The 18860-nt window shown below is 38.8% G+C and overlaps 1 protein-coding gene and 1 pseudogene across 1 annotated transcript; one reads left to right on the forward strand and one right to left on the reverse strand.

Annotated features, from left to right (window-relative positions):
- The first annotated feature begins 4939 nt into the window (after window positions 1-4939).
- Window positions 4940-7545, forward strand: LOC108341333 (coniferyl alcohol acyltransferase). Its single transcript, XM_017579033.2, has 2 exons — window positions 4940-5426; window positions 6431-7545. The coding sequence occupies exons 1-2, from the start codon at window positions 4977-4979 to the stop codon at window positions 7394-7396; spliced, it is 1416 nt and encodes a 471-aa protein (XP_017434522.1). The 5' UTR covers window positions 4940-4976; the 3' UTR covers window positions 7397-7545.
- A 2246-nt stretch (window positions 7546-9791) lies between these two features.
- On the reverse strand, window positions 9792-14719 carry LOC108341334 (uncharacterized; annotated as a pseudogene).
- Window positions 14720-18860: the final 4141 nt, after the last annotated feature.

Genomic DNA, 18860 nt, shown 5'->3' on the forward strand with positions numbered 1-18860 from the left:
CATATCCATACCCATGCATCCGGCAATCCTTAACACAAACCAAATCACCCAGCCATCTTGCGCCATTATCACTGAGACCACTGGTTCATCACTCTTACCTCCCACCATACACCAACCGGGAAACCTGATACTACCGGGAATCATCACTTCCTCTACAACTCTTGCTTCACTGCCTTATCATCTCGAATCCTTCAATCACCATCTCTGACCACCGCCAGTCACCATGACCTTTTCACTCATCAGCCACTAGGTAGCACCTCCACGGGACTACCAAGAACCCATCTTTGAGTCACAGCCGTCATCATCCCAAGCCCCTCAGCCACCATTGCCATTCTCAATATTACTGCCTAACTCCTTCATCACCATTGCACCACTGTAACTCCCCACCGTGACCAGTCTAACACCGTCATCATCTTCCTCGGAAGCCTTCCATCCAAACCACCAAGTTGCTGCCACCATTCTTCAGCCGCCGCTGTCATCCTAGTCACCGCCGCACTATCACCTTGCCTCACTACTCCCAACCAAACTTCTCCTCCTCTCAAATCGCACCCCCATCTTCATCATGTTCCCATCTAACCCAACACCACAGTGGCAGTCACTGTAAGCCGCCACCGAAACCACTTTCTTCACCGTGACCTGCGGCAACAGCACCTCCACAACCAATGTAACAGTCACCACCGCAGCTCACTCCCCTCCGCATGCCATCACCTTCTCAACCCTGCTACCACCACGACCACTTCGCCAGCTTCAGAACTAACAAACCCGACCATGGCTTTGGCAAACTCAGAAAACTCATCACCCCAGATCATTATCGCTACCATCCTACTTCACGCAATTCAGCCGTGAAACCCGATATCCTTCATTGTCATCATCTACACCACCTTCAAACCTCGAGCCACCACCCCAAGCTCTTCTCCATCTTCATTGCATCATCCTCAGCCATCTTTGCTGCCGAGGACCTCTATTCTTCTCCCCATATTCACTGGTCATCATCAACCTCCCAACACCTTCGCGAGCCACCCATCTCCTCAACCACCGAACACTCTCATGCTTTCTTCAGCACCAAAACTCGCAACCAAACCCATACCATCCGTGAAACTCCCTATCACCGTCTAACTCCCTCATCACCATTGCACCCCTGTAACTTCCCCGGTAACAACAGCCCACACTGACCATCATCGTTCCTGCACCCCACCACCCGCAGTGACCCAATCACCTTATCTCTCAAGCTCGCCCATTTTCCATAACCTGCAGCGAAGTGTTGCATGAGCCGTTTAGCAGAAGCTCTTCGGCCCCACGAGCGTTCGTCTTCTCAATAGACGTTCGTCCTCAACGTCAGCCTTCCCCACGAGCGTTCGTCTTCTCAATAGACGTTCGTTCTCATTGGAACGTCAGCCTTCCCCACGAGCGTTCGTCTTCCCAACAGACGCTCGTCCACAATGGATCTCCTACCTTCCCCACGAACGTTCGTCTTCCCAACAGACGCTCGTCCACAATGGATCTCCTACCTTCCCCACGAACGTTCGTCTTCTCAATAGACGTTCGTCCCCATTGGAACGTCAGCCTTCCCCACGAGCGCTCGTCTTCCCAATGGACGTTCGTCCTCAACGGATCTCCAACTTTTTTCAATGAACGTTCGTCTTCCCTAACGAACGTTCGACTCCTTGTACAGTAACCCTCACCCCTTTGTTTTATTTATTTATAGTAAACTTATTTGTGTTGTTTTGTATAAAAATTATAAAAATTGTAAATAATAAAAAATATATAAAACTTTAAAAAAACAATTAATGTAATAAATATCGGTATGAGTACTCGTGCGATCGTACGCATCAGCCTAGTACTTATTGCCCAAATATAAAATAAATAAAAGCCGTGTGAGTGCTCGTGCGATCGTACGCATCAGCCTAGTACTCATTACGCAAAACAATAAAAGAGAAAGCCGTGTGAGTGCTCGTGCGATCGTATGCATCAGCCTAGTACTCATTACGCAAAACAATAAGAGGAAAAAGCCGTGTGAGTGCTCGTGCGATCGTACGCATCAGCCTAGTACTCATTACGCAAAACAATAAAAAGAGAAAGTCGTGTGAGTGCTCGTGCGATCGTACGCATCAGCCTAGTACTCATTACGCAAAAAATATAAATATTACAACAAAAATACCAAAAAATATAAAAATCTTCAGAAACTAAAAAACATTCACTTTTTCAAAACTACAAACAATATCGCCTTCCAGAACTACGTGATCCTTGATTCTCCATCAAAAGTGGAGATACGTAGGAGCAAGGCCAGTCCTTGTCAGGCTCACTCTCCCAAAAATCCAAATTATTTTCCAAACAATTTTTCAAACAAATTCTCAAGCAGTTTCCAAAAGAACTACGTAACCCTGATTTCTCACATGAGAATACGTAGGAGCAAGGTCAATCCTTGTCGGGCCCAAAAAACTAAAAAATATTGTTTGTTTCTTCAGAGTTCTATTGTAAGGGAAAGTTAAACATTTTGAAAACCACATCCATATTCACGCATTTAGTTAAAGGTACTGCCTTAGGGCAGGCGTTGTAGGGTGCTAATACCTTCCCTACACGTAACCGACTCCCGAACCAAGAATCTGGTTCAAATTGACCATGCCTTATCATTTTATGGTTTTTCCGTAGTTTTCCAGAATAAACTATGGTGGCGACTCCAAAATCTCTTTTCAAAACCCGTTTTCTTTTTATTGGATCCTCGTCCCGTCGCGATTCCGGTTGCGACACTAACAAATACTAATAATTAACATTGTCAACTAAAAAACATTTGGTCTCGAAATAGTTTATATAATAATATAGTATTTTTTTTTTAGATTTTGTAAAATGAACTAGTTTTGATTTGTATAACATAAATAATCAACTAAAGATATATTTATTTTAAGTTCAATTCAATTTTACTAAACTACCATGTAAAATAAGATTTACACTAGTAAAAAAAATGCTTTTTAACTCGCTTAATAGACATCGGTCTAAGAAAAACCGAAGCCTATCAGAAACCGATGGCAATTTTGTAGTTTTGATGAATTTATATGTCTCGGTTCAGTGAGAACCGAAGCATATAGCACACATTCCAGTTTATTAACTCGGTTAAAGGTACAACTGAGTTCTATAATTTGGGTATTGACTCGGTTAAAAGAGAACCGAGGCCTATTACCTCTCGTACGTATCTCCTTTTTCATTTTTCCAGAAACGCTTTTCTGTCCTCTCGTAGAGTAGAAGCAGAAACTCTTGCAGTAGAAAAGGGGAATCTCTCTTCTCCCACTTGGCAGCCACGGCGCGAGGAGGCTCTTTCCTCCATTGCAACAGCTTGCGCTCCGGAGGGGAGGCATGATGGTGGCCGGCGTCGAGAGCGGAGGAGAGGCGCGATGGTGGCCGACGTCGAAAGCGGAGGGGAGGCGCGATGTTGGCCGGCGGCGAAAGTAGAGGGGAAGCGATGGTGGCTCGCCGATCTAAGGGTTGAACGAATCGCAGTGGTTTCTTGGAGGCGAGGTGGCAGCTAGGTCACAGCGAGGTCGCGGCGAGACGGCAGCGAGGCCGCGGCGAGACGGCAGCGAGGCCGCGGCGAGATGGCAGCGAGGCCGCAGCGAGACGGTAGCGAGGCCGCAGCGAGACCGTAGTGAGGCCGCGGCGAGACGGCAACGAGGCCGCGGCGAGACGGTAGCGGTGGTGGCGAGGTCCCGGTGAGGTCGCGGCAAGGGCGTATTTTTGCTTCTGAGATTTGCATCTGATATTTGAATATGAGATTTGCTTCTAATATTTGTTCTGTATTTTTGAGATTTGGTAGGACCGTTTTGTTTTGCTTGAACTATGCTTGAATTCTGGACTGTTCTGGACTATTTTACTTGAACTGTGCTTGAATTATGCTTGGACGGTGGACTGTGAAAGGAAGAGGGATGTGGAAGGAAGAGGGACTGTGGAAGGAAGAGGGACGTGGAAGGAAGAGGGATTGTGGAAGGAAGAGGGACTGTGCAGACAAAAAAAAAACATGTTTTTGCCTCGGTTATTTAAGAACCGAGGCATAATCCGATATCGTTTTAACCCGGTTCAGAATCGAGGCATAAAACTACTCCTTTTTTACCTCGTTCGTATATGCCTCGGTTGCAGAACCGGTGCCTATAAGCAAAATTAACCGAAGTAATTTCCCCTTCCTGTACTAGTGTTACTTCCACTTATATATTATAAATATAGTTATTTCAGGATTTTTAACACTTTTTCTCATGTCAAGACATATCATCTCGAGCATGTGATGACACATTAGTGATCCTAAAATGAGACTATCATAAGTTTAACAAATAACAAATATTATTAACATATTTTTTAAACAATTTTATTATTATGTAAAAAATAAACTTTTAACTCATTAAATTATTCTACGTCGTAAAAATTTATTTCAAATAACATTGACCTGTGGTTGACATATACCTACTATATATCCACGTTTGATTTGATGTCACCCAATAGAAATCCAGATTTTGTAAAAGATGTGCTATTTATTTATTTAAAAATGAGCTTTAATAAAAACTAAAAGTATATCATTTCATATTTTAAAGAAATTAAAATAAAAATATGTACTTTGCAAGGATCAAAATAAAAGTTTATTCATTTCGTTAAGAACTAAAATATTCAATTTTAAGTAGTTGAAAGATTAGATACAAAGAATTTTTTAATAGAAAAAACAAATAAAAACAAACACAAATTCCTTTTATACAGTGACTCATTGAAGTGAATATATAAAGAACTACTTGTTGCCTTAAAAATACGATTGTGTATGAATTCGACTTTATTTGACGTGGATCATTCCAATCCAGGGAATGAAAAAGTAACAGCAGAACGTGGTTTGATCCCACCATATATATCTTCTCATCACCACGCTTATAAATGCACCACTTGGACAAACAACTTCACCACACCAACCCAATAAACTTTCACACCACCCTTCACGTCTTAATAAAAAAATGTGTTCTGAAAATGGAGATTTTTCTGTGCATGTGACGAATGAAGAGGTGGTGGCAGCAGTGTTACCAATGCAGGAACATTGGCTTCCACTCTCTAACCTTGACCTGCTTCTACCTCCATTGGATGTAGGAGTATTCTTTTGCTACAAGAACCCTATTATCACATCCACAACCATGGAAGATAGTGCCACCAACAAAATCAGCTTTGGAACCATGGTGGAGTCTTTGAAGAAGGCCTTGGCTCAAACCCTAATCTCTTATTATGTCTTTGCAGGTGAAGTCATGCTCAACAGCATGGGTGAACCTGAAGTTCTCTGCAACAATCGTGGTGTTCATTTTGTTGAAGCTCAGGCAGATGTTGAACTCAAGAACCTCAACTTTTACAACCCAGACCAATCTATTGAAGGCAAGTTTGTTCCAAAGAAGAAAAATGGTGTGCTTGTTGTACAGGTACAACTTCATTTTTTATATTTTATTTGGTTATAAAACTTTTTCTTTAAATATACATAGCAGTCAAACTTGAAACCATTTTGACCTTAAAATGTTCTCTTTATAGATATAAAATATTATTTACTGATAAAAAAAAATCAAACTTGAAACTACTTTGATATAAAACAACACTTGAAGTACTTGTTGAAACTAATGTTAGTTTAACCATGAGAAAAAGTATACTCTGACTGCATTCCACATATTTTAAAAATTTTGAAAATATTACATTTATGTATATGATTAACGGTCAATTTTACATTTTTAAAATATAATATTAGTATAATAAATTTAATTATATTATTTTAATTTTACTTAAATTATTTAATAATTAAATAATTAATATAAAATTAATGTTATTATATAATTAAATATTTAAATTTCAATTTATAACATAAAAAGTGAAAGATTTATTTTAAAATTTACCGAATAATTAAATATTAACACTAATTCATCGTCATTAATACATATACATCGTAATAGTTAAATATTTTTAATTATCTAAATTATTAACAAAGATAAAATAATTAAATTTTTATATTAAAACGGTAATTTTTTTAATATAAGAAAAATAAAATATAGAAATATTTATTTATTAATTTAAATAAACAGACACTTTACCTGATTTAAATAAGCTTTCGTGACGTAGAACGAGTGGCTGCTATTTCTTTCTTCAAAAAGGAGATTTTGAGAACATGTTTTTCTCAGACACTATTTGGCAGCTTATTCTTTATTATCACGTGGCTGCTATATTTTTGTACGAAAAAGGATATTTTAAGAACCATCTTTTTCTCTATTTGGCAACTTTGTCTTAATCAACATGTGGCTGCTATTTCATGGAAAGAGACCGATTTGAATGAGAGAAATTGATTTCACAAAAAAAAAAAAAACGTGATAGGAAAAGAAAACAGAAAACTAGGATTAGAGTAGTTTAATTAATTCTCTTACATGAATTTACCCTAATGCAGGCAACATCACTAAAGTGCGGTGGAATAGTTGTAGCATGTTCATTTGATCATCGCATTGCAGATGGGTATTCAGCAAACATGTTTCTGACTTCATGGGCCGACACGGCCCATCCCACCAAGGCCACAACTAAGAGCCCATGTTTCCGTCGGTCCCTCCTCACTCCTCGTCGTCCATGTTCTGTTCCAACTTCCCTTCACCAAATGTACACCCCTAATTCGAAGTTCACCCCATCTCAAACCGTAACCGCCCCTCTCTTGAGTCGCATATACTACGTAACTGCTGAGAAACTTCACAGCATGCAAGCCCTTGCGAGTGGCAATGGCGGAAAACGTACGAAGCTGGAGTGTTTTTGTGCGTTGTTGTGGAAGATGGTTGCACGTGCGGCTTCAAGAGAGGGGAGCGGCAAAAGGATGGTGGCGAAAGTGGGAGTCGTGGTTGATGGAAGGAGAAGACTGTGGAAAAGTGAGAAAGTGAAGGAAGCGTTGATGGGGAATTACTTCGGGAACGTGCTTTCGATACCCTTTGGAGAGAAGGTGGTGGAGGAGTTGATGGAGAAGCCATTAGGGTTTGTGGCTGATGCGGTTCACGAGTTCTTGGCGGAGGCGACGACGGAGGAGCATTTCTTGGGGCTGGTTGATTGGGTGGAGGGTCATAGACCAGAGGGAGGGTTGGCAAGGATTTACTGTGATGGAAGTGAAGGAGGGAGCTTTGTGGTGTCTTGTGGGCAAAGGTTTTTGGAGGGGAAGATGGATTTTGGGTGGGGGAAGGTTGTGTTTGGGTCATTCCATTTTCCTTGGGGTGGTGAAGCTGGTTATGTGATGCCAATGAAGAGCCCTCTAGGGAATGGTGATTGGGTTGTGTACGTGCATCTTACCAAGGACCAATTGGAAGTCATAGAATGTGAGGCTGGTGATGTTTTTAGACCCATCACTTGGGATTACCTTAACCCTAACTTCATATTCTAGAGCTCTCTTTTAGATTATTCTCATGTCACCAAAACATAAATACTGTGGTATCATAGATAGATGGTTTGTTGGTTGGGTTTGTAATACATGCAACGTTTTTTATTTGGAAAGATTATATATGTCTACGGAGAGTTCTCATGTATGAACACAGCAAGAAAATATGCATAAAAGTGTAACTTTAAATTGAAAGTGAAAAACAAATTGTACTACTTTTCCTCGATGTATTATCATTAAACTGACTTTTAAATATTAAATATTAGTGTAGGACAAATTGTGATACTATTGAAGTTGACGAAATCGATTGAAACGTAATGTAAAAGGTTTTTAATTATTTTCATAAAAAATTTAAAAACTTAAAATTAATGTTAAATGAATTAGTTGTTGAAAGTGTTCACTTAGTCTACTCTTAGATGATGTTTAGTTTTCTTAACTTTTTTTAATAAATAAATAAAATCTAATTTTTGTAAAACCTCTTTTCTTTCTTCTTGTAAAACCAAGGTCAACTTCTTTAACAAAGTTAGGCTGCAACTTTCATGTTCTCATTCAATTCCCTCTATGAAAACTCCATCTCCCTCCCTTATGAACTCGCTCATATCCCCTCCTATTCTTGAACAAAGGATGTATTTTTCAATAGTTGCAAAGCTTCTTTCGAGTATGACAAAACAAAATTCTCTTTTGGGCAAGTCAAATTTCACCTTCTTGGAATACCGACTTTGTTTTGGGAAGTGGATGTAATTCTTCTTTGGTTACATGTGCTCTTAGAGTCTTTGTTTTCTTTCCTTGTTAATTAATGGTTCGTTTGGTTTGATCAAATTGTTTCTTTTCACTTTCTCTAGGTTGACGGGCTTGAACACATTTCGGGATTCCAAAAGTTGTGAGTGGTCCTTTGAAAGTAAGGGAAGCTAATGATTGTGTTATAGTGTTGATTTTTCATTGTTCCTGTTCAAAATTTGGGAATTTTTGGAAATATTTGTGAATTTTGTCAAATGGTAGTTTAATGTTATGTTTCTATGCAAAAAGTTGAGTCTTAAATTTTAATTTTCAACTATAGAATGGACAAATATGTTAAAAGATTGTAAGGTTATTCTTATTATGAAAAATAGATTGATTTTGGTGAGTGATACATTATTGTTGACCTATCAAATTATCACTACTTAACCAAGACAATATTATGAAGATAGTAGTTAAAAAACTGGATAGGGTTAAGTTAATCTTGAGTCTTGTTCCAACGAATACGAAATGTTTTTTCAATAATTGAATCTTATGAAATCCTACTAAAAAAGTTAGTAAGAAAATGCAAATACTAAAAAGTAAAAGAAAAAAGCTATTCTAATGGAATTAATATTGAATATTAATATAAATGTGAATGTAATAAAATAACAAATAAAAGACTTTCAAAAAATTTATGTTAAAAGAGGCTAATTCCATTACTTTCCAAAATAGATTCATCATAGGTTATCCATAAGTTATTGTTCAATTGATTATTATCATTTATTTCAAATTAATATACTACAAAAAAACAGGAATTATTGACGCACAAAATTCATCGGTAATACCTTGTCGGAAAACATTACAAACAGATTATGGCCCTTGGTAATTATCGAGAGTCTTAGGCTGTCGATAATTACTGAAAGATATTGATCGTCGGTAATTATCAAGGGCCATGGGTCATCGGTAATGAAGCATGAAACATGCAAACATTACTGACGGCCAAGATCTATGTTTTTCATTACCGATGGATAAATCGGTAAGTGCGGCGGTAATGATTATGACAATTTCTAGTGCTATTGCTTATGCTCCTTACCCATCACAATATACTTGCCAATGAAGGAATCGATGCACTCAGAATTACCAATTCAGACAATGCAATCATTCAACATCTATATCATTAATTCAAATTGGTTATTGTATGATGATATCATTCAACCAACACCAAACAACTAAGTTTAAAAATAAAAAGCAATACATAAATCTTTTAAAAAGTTCATCAACTCCTAATAGTCACACTAGTAAAAAAAGGCTTTTTTAACGCACTATATACGCCTCAGTTCTACTGAAATCGAAGCGTATAAAACTGCGGTGGCATTTTGGAAAATATTGAGCGATTATATGTCTCGGTTATATATGAATCGATGCCTATAGATGTTACTGCCTCGAGTAAAAGGCCAACCGAGGCATATAATATGAATTTTAAATGGTTTAGGCACTAGTTTGCTGTGTAACTGATGCACTTAAAGGGTTTAGGCACCGGTTTTAAATATAACTGAGGTAGTACCCTTAGGTTAAAATAAAAAACCAAATGATTTCTCTCTCGCACTCTCGCTATTCTCATCATTACCTCCCTTCGCCTCACGATTTCTCCTCTCCACCAAACCCCAGCATCAGGCCGCCACCATCACCAGACATTAGGGTCACTACAAGCACCGCCGTTCAACCATGCCGCCGGCCACCACGCGCAAACGCGCAAGCCGCCACCACAGCGCCTTCGTTCTCGTCCAAACTCCATGGATGCTGCGACCGCCATCTTCATCTTCTCCGCCATGAGCACATCCATGGTCGTCAACCGGAGAACGCACAACCATTCCAAGTCGCGTGCAGCCATCACCTGCAAAGAGGGAAACTCAAATAGATCCAGAAACAGAACCCTAGGCGCGAATTTCATCTACCCCTCTTATCCACCGTCGCGCTAGCCACCGCGTTTCAACCTTCTTCCATCACCATCATCGGACCTGCAACTCTGCGACCAAAACGCTTAATCGCGCCACCGTCACAAGAATCCCTAAAGCACGTCGCCGCCGTGGCGAGAGTTGCCATTTTTGCTTCCTACAAGATCAATGAGTCTCCCAAAAGAGAGTCCTAATTGAGCGGAACGATGACATTCATGGAGGATACCCAATCTGAAGGCTCCCAGAAGAACTGATATTGCATCGGTTCATTGAACGGAGTCGAATCCTAGACACTGCTTCGGTTAAAGAGAACCAAGGCGAATACTTTTTACCTCGCCTATGTATGCCTCGGTTCTCAAACCGATGTTTATGAATGAAAATAATCGGTGCCTATTCCTTTAATTGTACTAGTGTCATTATAATCATCAAAATCTTCTTCTTCTTCTTTTTCTTCTTCTTGCAAAGACAATTGCTAGGGAAACAACTAATGTTGGATAGATAACTGCATTGGGGTGGGGTGCATTGGTGGGCATTGTTGCTGGGACAATGATGGGGGCAGACTAATTATGTCCTTGCTGAGGACACAATGTCATGACCAGATTCTCAAATCTCTGTAGAAGTGCATAATAAGCTTGGTCACAAGCTTCTAGTTTTTGTCTAAGGACGTTGCTCTCGTTAGAAGTGCTGGATGTAGATGGTTGGTGTTTCAATATGCCTCTTCCAACACTGTAATTGGCAGCAAGTTATCCTGCCCCATATAATCGTCCTTTCTTCTTTCCACCAACGACATCAACCTATCAATGGGTCTTGATGATGTCATTGTCACCAACATATACTCTTGATGCAACATCAGAAGTAGATCCCACCTCAGATATGACTTTTAAGAGTCTAAGAGAGAAATCTTCCTGTTAAATAGTATACCAAGCATCAATAACATGAAGTTCAAAGTTTGAAAGAAAATAAATACACTAGTGCAAAAACAGCGCATTACGTCGGTTATATTTGGCTTTTAACGATGAATTCACGACCGACGTCATAGCGATTGACGTAACTTTTACATCGAATATCACGAGGCGACGTTAATAGAACAATTTGACGTCGATTATATCGAGATTTGACGTAAACCTAACGTCGACATTGTGCAACGACGTGAGGTTACGTTAGTTAGTAAAGAGATTGACATTCAATATTTGAATACATATTTATATTTATAGTAAGATTTGTCGTCTTATATACGAGGGAAGTGACGTAAACTTAACGTCAATACGGAAGATAATGGACGTAATGTTCACGTCGAAGTTCAAAGAGGACGTCAATTTTTGAGTAATATTTGAATAAATATTTATATTTAAAGGAATATTTGACGTCAAGTATAAGGGGATGGACGTAAGGTTAACGTCGAATTTGTCTATACGGGACGTTACTGTCAATGTTTGAACGTCAAATGGTGTATACTTCAACGTTACCTTGACTGTTTTTATTTTATTTTATTCGGTTTAGCTCATTCAACCAAATCTGAAATACAGAAACCAGTTTTCCAATTCATATATATTCACAAAATTAATTAATTTAAAGAATGCTATCATCAATTCATCAATTCCAATTAAATAGTAAAACTAAAAGACGCTAATGCTACATCAAAACTTTAAAGAAGCCAATTTTTGATTCATCTATTCACAATAATCATCTATTCAGAATAATCTATTAACAGTTTAAAAGCTGCACAAGTAAGAAAATGCTACTATCATGAAAGGAAAAACCTAAAGCTATAGCTATTTAAAATGTTTATTCAAATATGGTGCCCAATCCTCTCTTATCGTCGTTATTACTGAAGTGGACAATGGAGAGGTAATGTTGAACCGCTGCATAATCAAGGAAACTTTACTATTATATTCATTTTAATGTCAAAACTTTATTGATATTTTTAAGATTTTCAAATGTAAATTTTTACCTCAGTCCATTCCCCTCTGATTTCTGCTCGGATGATTGCCTTCATCCATGACATGATGTAGTAGCCACATGCCAATGAATCATTCTGCTTATTAAACTAAACATGTGAAAGAACTTAGTCAAATGTAATGGTTTAAATTTGACTACGAAAATTAAAGGTTAAAGATCAACGAATTCCAACCTTAGGATATATAATTTCAAGTTGTTGTCCTCTGGTCCCAGTCACAACTCTAAACAAATTTGAAACATTTGAAACATAATTTAATATAGGTTTAATAGGTTCGGAAGTCCCTATATTTGCGGGTTAGTTTCAATTGGGTCCTCCAATTTTGGAAGTGATCAATTGAGTCCTTGTTTTGGTAAAATTGAATCAATAATGTCCTTGCCGTTAATTTTAGTAAACGGTGTTAACTTTTTGGCGAAGTGGCATGCTGAGGTGGCTTTAAATTAGCACGTGGCACGTTGTTTCCCCTTCCCCTTTCCCGAAACCTTCTCCCCTTCCCCTTCCCCTTCTCCGAAACCTTCTCCCCTTCCCCTTCCCCTTTCCCGAAACCTTCTCCCCTTCCCCGAATCATCAAGGAAAATCAACTTCTTATCACAAGTACCAACAATTCCATGATCACCAACCATAATAATACTAACATCATCAAAAACCCCTCTTTGCTCCAAACCCCGAATCAACCTCCCCATCATGGTATCAATCCTGGCAACAACCTCAATGATCTCAGGATCATCGGCACCAACCTTATGACCCTGATGATCAGGGTCCTCAAAATAAAGCGTCATGAAATCAGGAATCTGGTCATCAGGCAAAGCAAAATACCCCAAAACCGTATCAACCCTTTCCTCAAACGGAACAGAACCATCCATTATACTGGCGACAATAATTGAAAGGGCAAGTCCAAAGACCCTTTTTTACCTCAGACCCAGGCCAAAAATAAGTGGCAGCCTTTAATCCATTGTTGACCACAGTTTCCCACAAGGGTTCCCCAAGCCACCACTTGGGGTCATGGCTTCCCATGTAAAACGCCTCCCCAGAAACTGGATCGCTGAAGTGGTTATTGATTATGCCATGGTAAGCAGGGTAGAGGCCGATGGTGATGGAATAATGGTTAGGGAAAGTGAGAGACGAAAAAACCGGAATCAAACCGGCTTCTGCTTCGGTTCCGTTAGCGATCAAACAAGAAATGTGGGGTGTTGGAACTTTGAATTGGTAACCGAATCGAAACCCATCTAAGGAAACTAAAAGGACAACGGGGCGGTTGAGTTTGGAGAGAGGCTAAGCGAGGAGAGAAGAGATTGATGGTGTTGGTGGCTTTGAAGAGAAGTAGAGAAAAACAAAGGCGAAGGATGTTGATAAGGCAATGCAAGTGATGAAGATGAGAATGATGAAGAGGGCTTTGTGGGAAGAGGAAGATGAAGATGGAGAAGAAGAGTCGGAAGAATCTGTGCTGAACGAGATTTTGGTTGTTCTTCAGAGCTTTTGGCTATGGAAGTTTGGAAGAGAAAGAGAAAGAGGGTTGAGTAATTTTGGTTGTTCTCAGAGCTTTTTCCACACAACGTGCCACGTGCTAATTAAAAGCCACCTCAGCATGCCACTTTTCCAGAAAGTTAACACTGTTTACTAAAATTAACGGCAAGGACATTATTGATTCAGTTTTACCAAAACAAGGACTCAATTGATCACTTCCAAAATTGGAGGACCCAATTGAAACTAACCCGCAAATATAGGGACTTCCGAACCTATTAAACCTTTAATATATTAATATCATAATGAATTGATAAGAATGAATGTAATACTTACGTTTGTATCAAGGACTTCAACTCCGCTTTAATCTTCCTATGAAGAGAGCAAAACCATACAACTTGTGCTTTTTTTGAAATGATCACCATGAGTTGCCAATGGCCCCTGTCATGTACCAACAACTAGTGTGTTAGTTTATTGATTAAAATTTGATAAAAGTTGACAATATTGGGAAACACATACGCATCAATGTATGGCGCGATATATATCTCTCTGTTAGACTCAGTATTCCATGTTTGAATATATGATTTTCTGAAATCTAATGTGTTTCCAGATGGTTGAATGGTCTGAGGTTCAAGAAAGCCATAAAATGACGCCCGACCTGATTCAACTACAATGGTGTCCATGTACCTGTAAGAATAAAGTTAAGTATATTTATTAAAAAGTAATAATACTAATACACAAATTGGAAAATAACAAATAAAAAACTTACATGCACCATAGTTGTATGCATGAAATGTTGAGCATTTTTTCTCCACCAATGATCTCATAAGCATCATCGAAATTAATATACAATGGAACATGGCACTCGAGGCCAAATGTTCTTAACTCCCACAACATCTCTACCGGTCCTTTTCTCAACTTATTTAATTTGGAGGTCAATATGGATATAACATCATGGTCTTCTACTTCCTCACGAGCCTCGTTCACAGGTTGAGCAATTGGTTGTTTCTCAGGATGGTAGACCTGCAACTCACATTTACAAAAGTTAGGAATCGTTTAATTATAACTTGAAGATTTAAGATAATAAAAAGAAGAATATAATACCGCTGGTGGGCCAAAATATGGCATGATCATAGCCTTAGGCCAAGCTATAAATGTGCCTAAGGCCTCCCCAACGAATTGGATTTCAGATGTAGGCAATGACACTCGAGCCTGGGGGTCTCTTGGATCATCAATCATTACCCGCACATGAGTGGGCAATAAAGGAGCACCATGAATGGTCTGGCCTCCTCCAATCTGTCATCCCACGGCCACTACGCGCGGAGGATCCTCATCAACCAAAAACTCATACTGAATATTGTAATCAGTACGATCTGCAGTAGAGCATGAGCCTTTGGTGCTCACAGGAGGTGCAGTAGGATCATCTGTAGGGGCGTCCTCCTGATGTGACTGTTGTTGTTGCTCTTGTTGTTGTTGTTGTTGTTGTTGTTGCTGTTGTTGTTGTTGTTGCTGTTGCTGTTGTTGCTATTGCTGTTGTTGGGTGATCATCACAAGTTTTTCTTCGAGCATTTTGAAGCGTTCACCCGTGCTTTCCTCTAATTCGACTTGCACCTATTGCCTGATGCTACTAACCATTTTCTGAGTCACGACTTCTATGCTTCTTGGTTTAGGCCCAAAGTAGTCCTTCAATCCAATAACTCCTCCAACACCACGTACACGACCTGGACGGTCTAGCCGACCTGTGGCTGCTACTAGGAGGTCCTCCCTACCTTGTGCCACAAATGTGCCTTGACTCTGTTGGTCAACCAAGTTATCCTGCATATCATAATGAAGCTAGACACATTAAAAAGTTTGTTACATAATTTTTTATGAACTATGGTAATCAGTTAAAAGTTTCCACTTACAATTCTCTGGGATATCTCCTAAGTAGACTAGGATGTAAACTGGCCATTGGACTTTGTCCGTGCAGCCTTCCACAATTCATGTCTAGCTGGTGGAGGTGCTAGATCAGGTGACTCAAGACCTAACTCCTCACCGTGATGTTTTCTCATCTTTTTGTCTAATAACACATAACCACCACGTGACAGTACGTGTGGTGTATCATTAAGCTTCTGCCTCTGCTGGGCGGCTATCCTTTTCACCTATGAAAAAATGAAAATCATTAAGCATAAATCACAAAATAACATCTTGTGTGACTAGAGCAAAATATTAAAAACCATACATGCCACTCAGGAGTAAGTCTAGATTCTTTAAACTACACCCACTCCTCTCAGTTATTTTATATTTTGTACAAGGAGTGTCGTTCTATTTAGAGCCAAAGACGTATTGACGTGTCATTCTCGTCTTGAAGTCCCTCCACCGGACTGCAATGTGGGATAAAATCTTCTTCCTTATCCTCTCATCATTAGGGATATTCCAATTTTCCTGTTAAAAACAAAATTAATGTTAAAGCATAATCAACAAAAATAAGTCAATGATGGAAGTAAAACATCTTAAACATACCAAAATATCCTGCCATAGTAGATTTTTGTCAACCTGTGGGACATCATCCCTACAGGTAGCGACAATAAGGACATGTGCTTTTACCATCACGCCCAAGTAACTTTTGAACGATGTTGCATGTGCCCCAATAGGCACAAATGTTCAGGGATCAAACTCCACGTCACTGGTTTCACTCCATCTTTTGTCTTTCCTTTAACGTTTAGTAAAGTCCCAACAACACTATCACATACATTTTTTCAACATGCATCACGTCTACGCAATGTCGCACATCAAGTTTACACCAATATGGAAGATTGAAGAATATTGATCGCTTTTTCCAAATTTTTTTCTCAATGGTCTTCTTTTTATGTTTTCTGAAGACAACATCAATGTTCCTCACTTGGTCGTATACTTCTTCCCCATTATGTGGTCTGCACACTACATAGTCCTCAGGACTTCCATTAAAGGCTTTTTTCAATCTACGGTAGGAAGGAATCTTTAGTGTCTTGTGTACACAGTTTTCTGCCCATGCTTCAGTTGAAGATAGCTAGTATTTTCTTCACAAATCGGACATGCAAAATGACCTTTAACACTGTAACCACTCAGGTTCCCATATGGTGGGAAATCATTTATGGTGCAAAACAACATTGCATGCAAACGATAGTTTTCTTCTGAATATGAATCGAAGACCTCGACGCCCTCTTTCGACAACATTTTTAAATCGTCAATTAACGGTTTTAGATAAACATCAATGTCATTTCCAGGTTGTCTAGGACCTGATATCATCATACACAACATCATGTATTTTCTCTTCTTGCACAACATAGGAGATAGATTGTAAATCATCGAAATAACTGGCCATAAACTATGTTTGCTACTTAAGTTTCCATAAGGATTCATACCATCGGTAGCAAGTGCAAGTCTTAAGTTTCTCGGTTGTGCACTAAATTCGGGAAATGTGCCATCAATGTTCTTCCATTGTGGGGAATCAGCTGGGTGTCAAAGAAGATTATCACATTTTCTTCCATCAATGTGCCACATAAGATTCTTCGCATCTTCTTTAACATAAAACAATCGTTTCAACCTAGGTACTATAGGTAAATACCACATGACCTTAGCCGGTGGACCTTCATTGTGTTCATCGTTATTTCCATCAAGTTTCTTCTTAAATCGTGACGAACCACACGTCGGAAACACCTTCATTAAAGCATACTGATCTCTATACAATTCACAGTCATTGGGACATGCATGTATCTTTTGGTATTCCAAACCCATTGGACATAGAATTTTCTTCGCGTCGTAATTACGGTTAGGTAACATGTTTTTTTCTGGTAGCATCTCGTTCAGCAACTCCAACAATTCCGTGAAACTTTTATGAGTCCATCCGTTTCTTGGTTTCAAACAAAACAATTTCAAAGTAGCTGATAACCTTGTAAAATTGATGCATCCAGGATACAACTCTTGCTCCGAATTGTTCTTAAGACTATCGTATAAATGAGCTCTTCCAAAATTTTCTTCGCCAACGTCATGTACCATTTCGTCTAAATGATCACTCATCCATTCGTCGACGTAATTCAAACCTCTTAAAGTTGTTGGCTTATATAATAATTCCCCATGCCAAGTCCAAACTGTATAACTTCTCATTATTCCATAGATGAACAGATGATCACGGATGTTGTCCAAGTCTTCATATACTTGATTGAGACAACGAACACAAGGGCAAAAATATGCCCCGTCCACTGGTTTTGCGTGTTCTTTAACATATTGTATGAACTCAAAAACCCCTTGCTCATACTCTTCACTAATACGACGCTGATGGATCCAGCTTCGATCCATACTACTACATTGAATGAAAATAATCCACGGAAAAAAAACTAACTTACATAGAGAAACAAAAATAAATACCTATCATACGTTGAAGGAAAAAAATAAAGTATCATAGTATACGTACACGAACACAAATATCTATCGTTATCCATATATCATACGTCCAAAATTGACAAACACGAACACATATATCATACGTAAGAGATATTGAAGGAAAAAAAACCAAACTTGAAATGGTGTCACCTAAGAAGACGACGAAGTTCGCTGACAACGAATGAACACAAATATCATACATTGAAGGAAAAAAAAAAACTATCATAGTATCATTATACATATCGATATCATACGTCCAGAATCGACAAACACAACACAAACACAAGCACATACATCATACGTAAGAGTATTTTAAGAAAAAAACAAACATACTTCAAATGGTGTCACTAGAGAAGATGACGAAGTTCGCTGACCCCGTATGAAAAACAACCTAAAGAAAAACGAAAAACAATCGGTCAACCTTAGGAATGAGAACCAAATAACATTACAAACACAGAAACGACTTAAAAATAACCTTCTTTCTTTATCACAGTCGTCCACCAAGAAGAAAGTTCAAGCAGAAATGGAACCGCGAACAAACAGTGAGACTATGTTTTGTTTTTATATTCAATAAAAAAACTTTCACATCGTATACAACAAAAATTTGATGTTATGTTTAAAAACAACGTCGAAGTCCCAAACCATTCGACGTTTTCTCTTAAAACAGCGCACCTTTTTTATTAATTTTTTCTTATAAATTGCAAAGGTTACATGAAATTTGAAGGGGCTTGGATGAGTATTGGAAGCCACAAGTTTGTACCTTTTTATTTCTTTTTAGTTTTTCTTTTAAACACGAGAGCATTAATAGAACGTCGAGTTCTATTGGAATTCGACGTTTTGTTCTTTCGCCTAAAAGTACCATACTTTCGGATCTTTTTTCTTTTCCGCCCTCCCATAGAACGTCGTAGGCTGCCGGGCTCGAATGTGAAGGGAATTGAAGTACTTGGGAGCATTAATTGTGTGCTTAATAGAACGTCGT

Source organism: Vigna angularis, chromosome 6 (genome assembly GCF_016808095.1).
Source record: "Vigna angularis cultivar LongXiaoDou No.4 chromosome 6, ASM1680809v1, whole genome shotgun sequence".
NCBI lineage: Eukaryota > Viridiplantae > Streptophyta > Magnoliopsida > Fabales > Fabaceae > Vigna > Vigna angularis.

Coding starts and splice junctions, on each gene's coding strand:
- LOC108341333 (XM_017579033.2), top strand. CDS start 4,977: ATGTGTTCTGAAAATGGAGATTTTTCTGTGCATGTGACGAATGAAGAG. Junction 5,427..6,430: donor ATGGTGTGCTTGTTGTACAG/GTACAACTTCAT, acceptor ACCCTAATGCAG/GCAACATCACTAAAGTGCGG.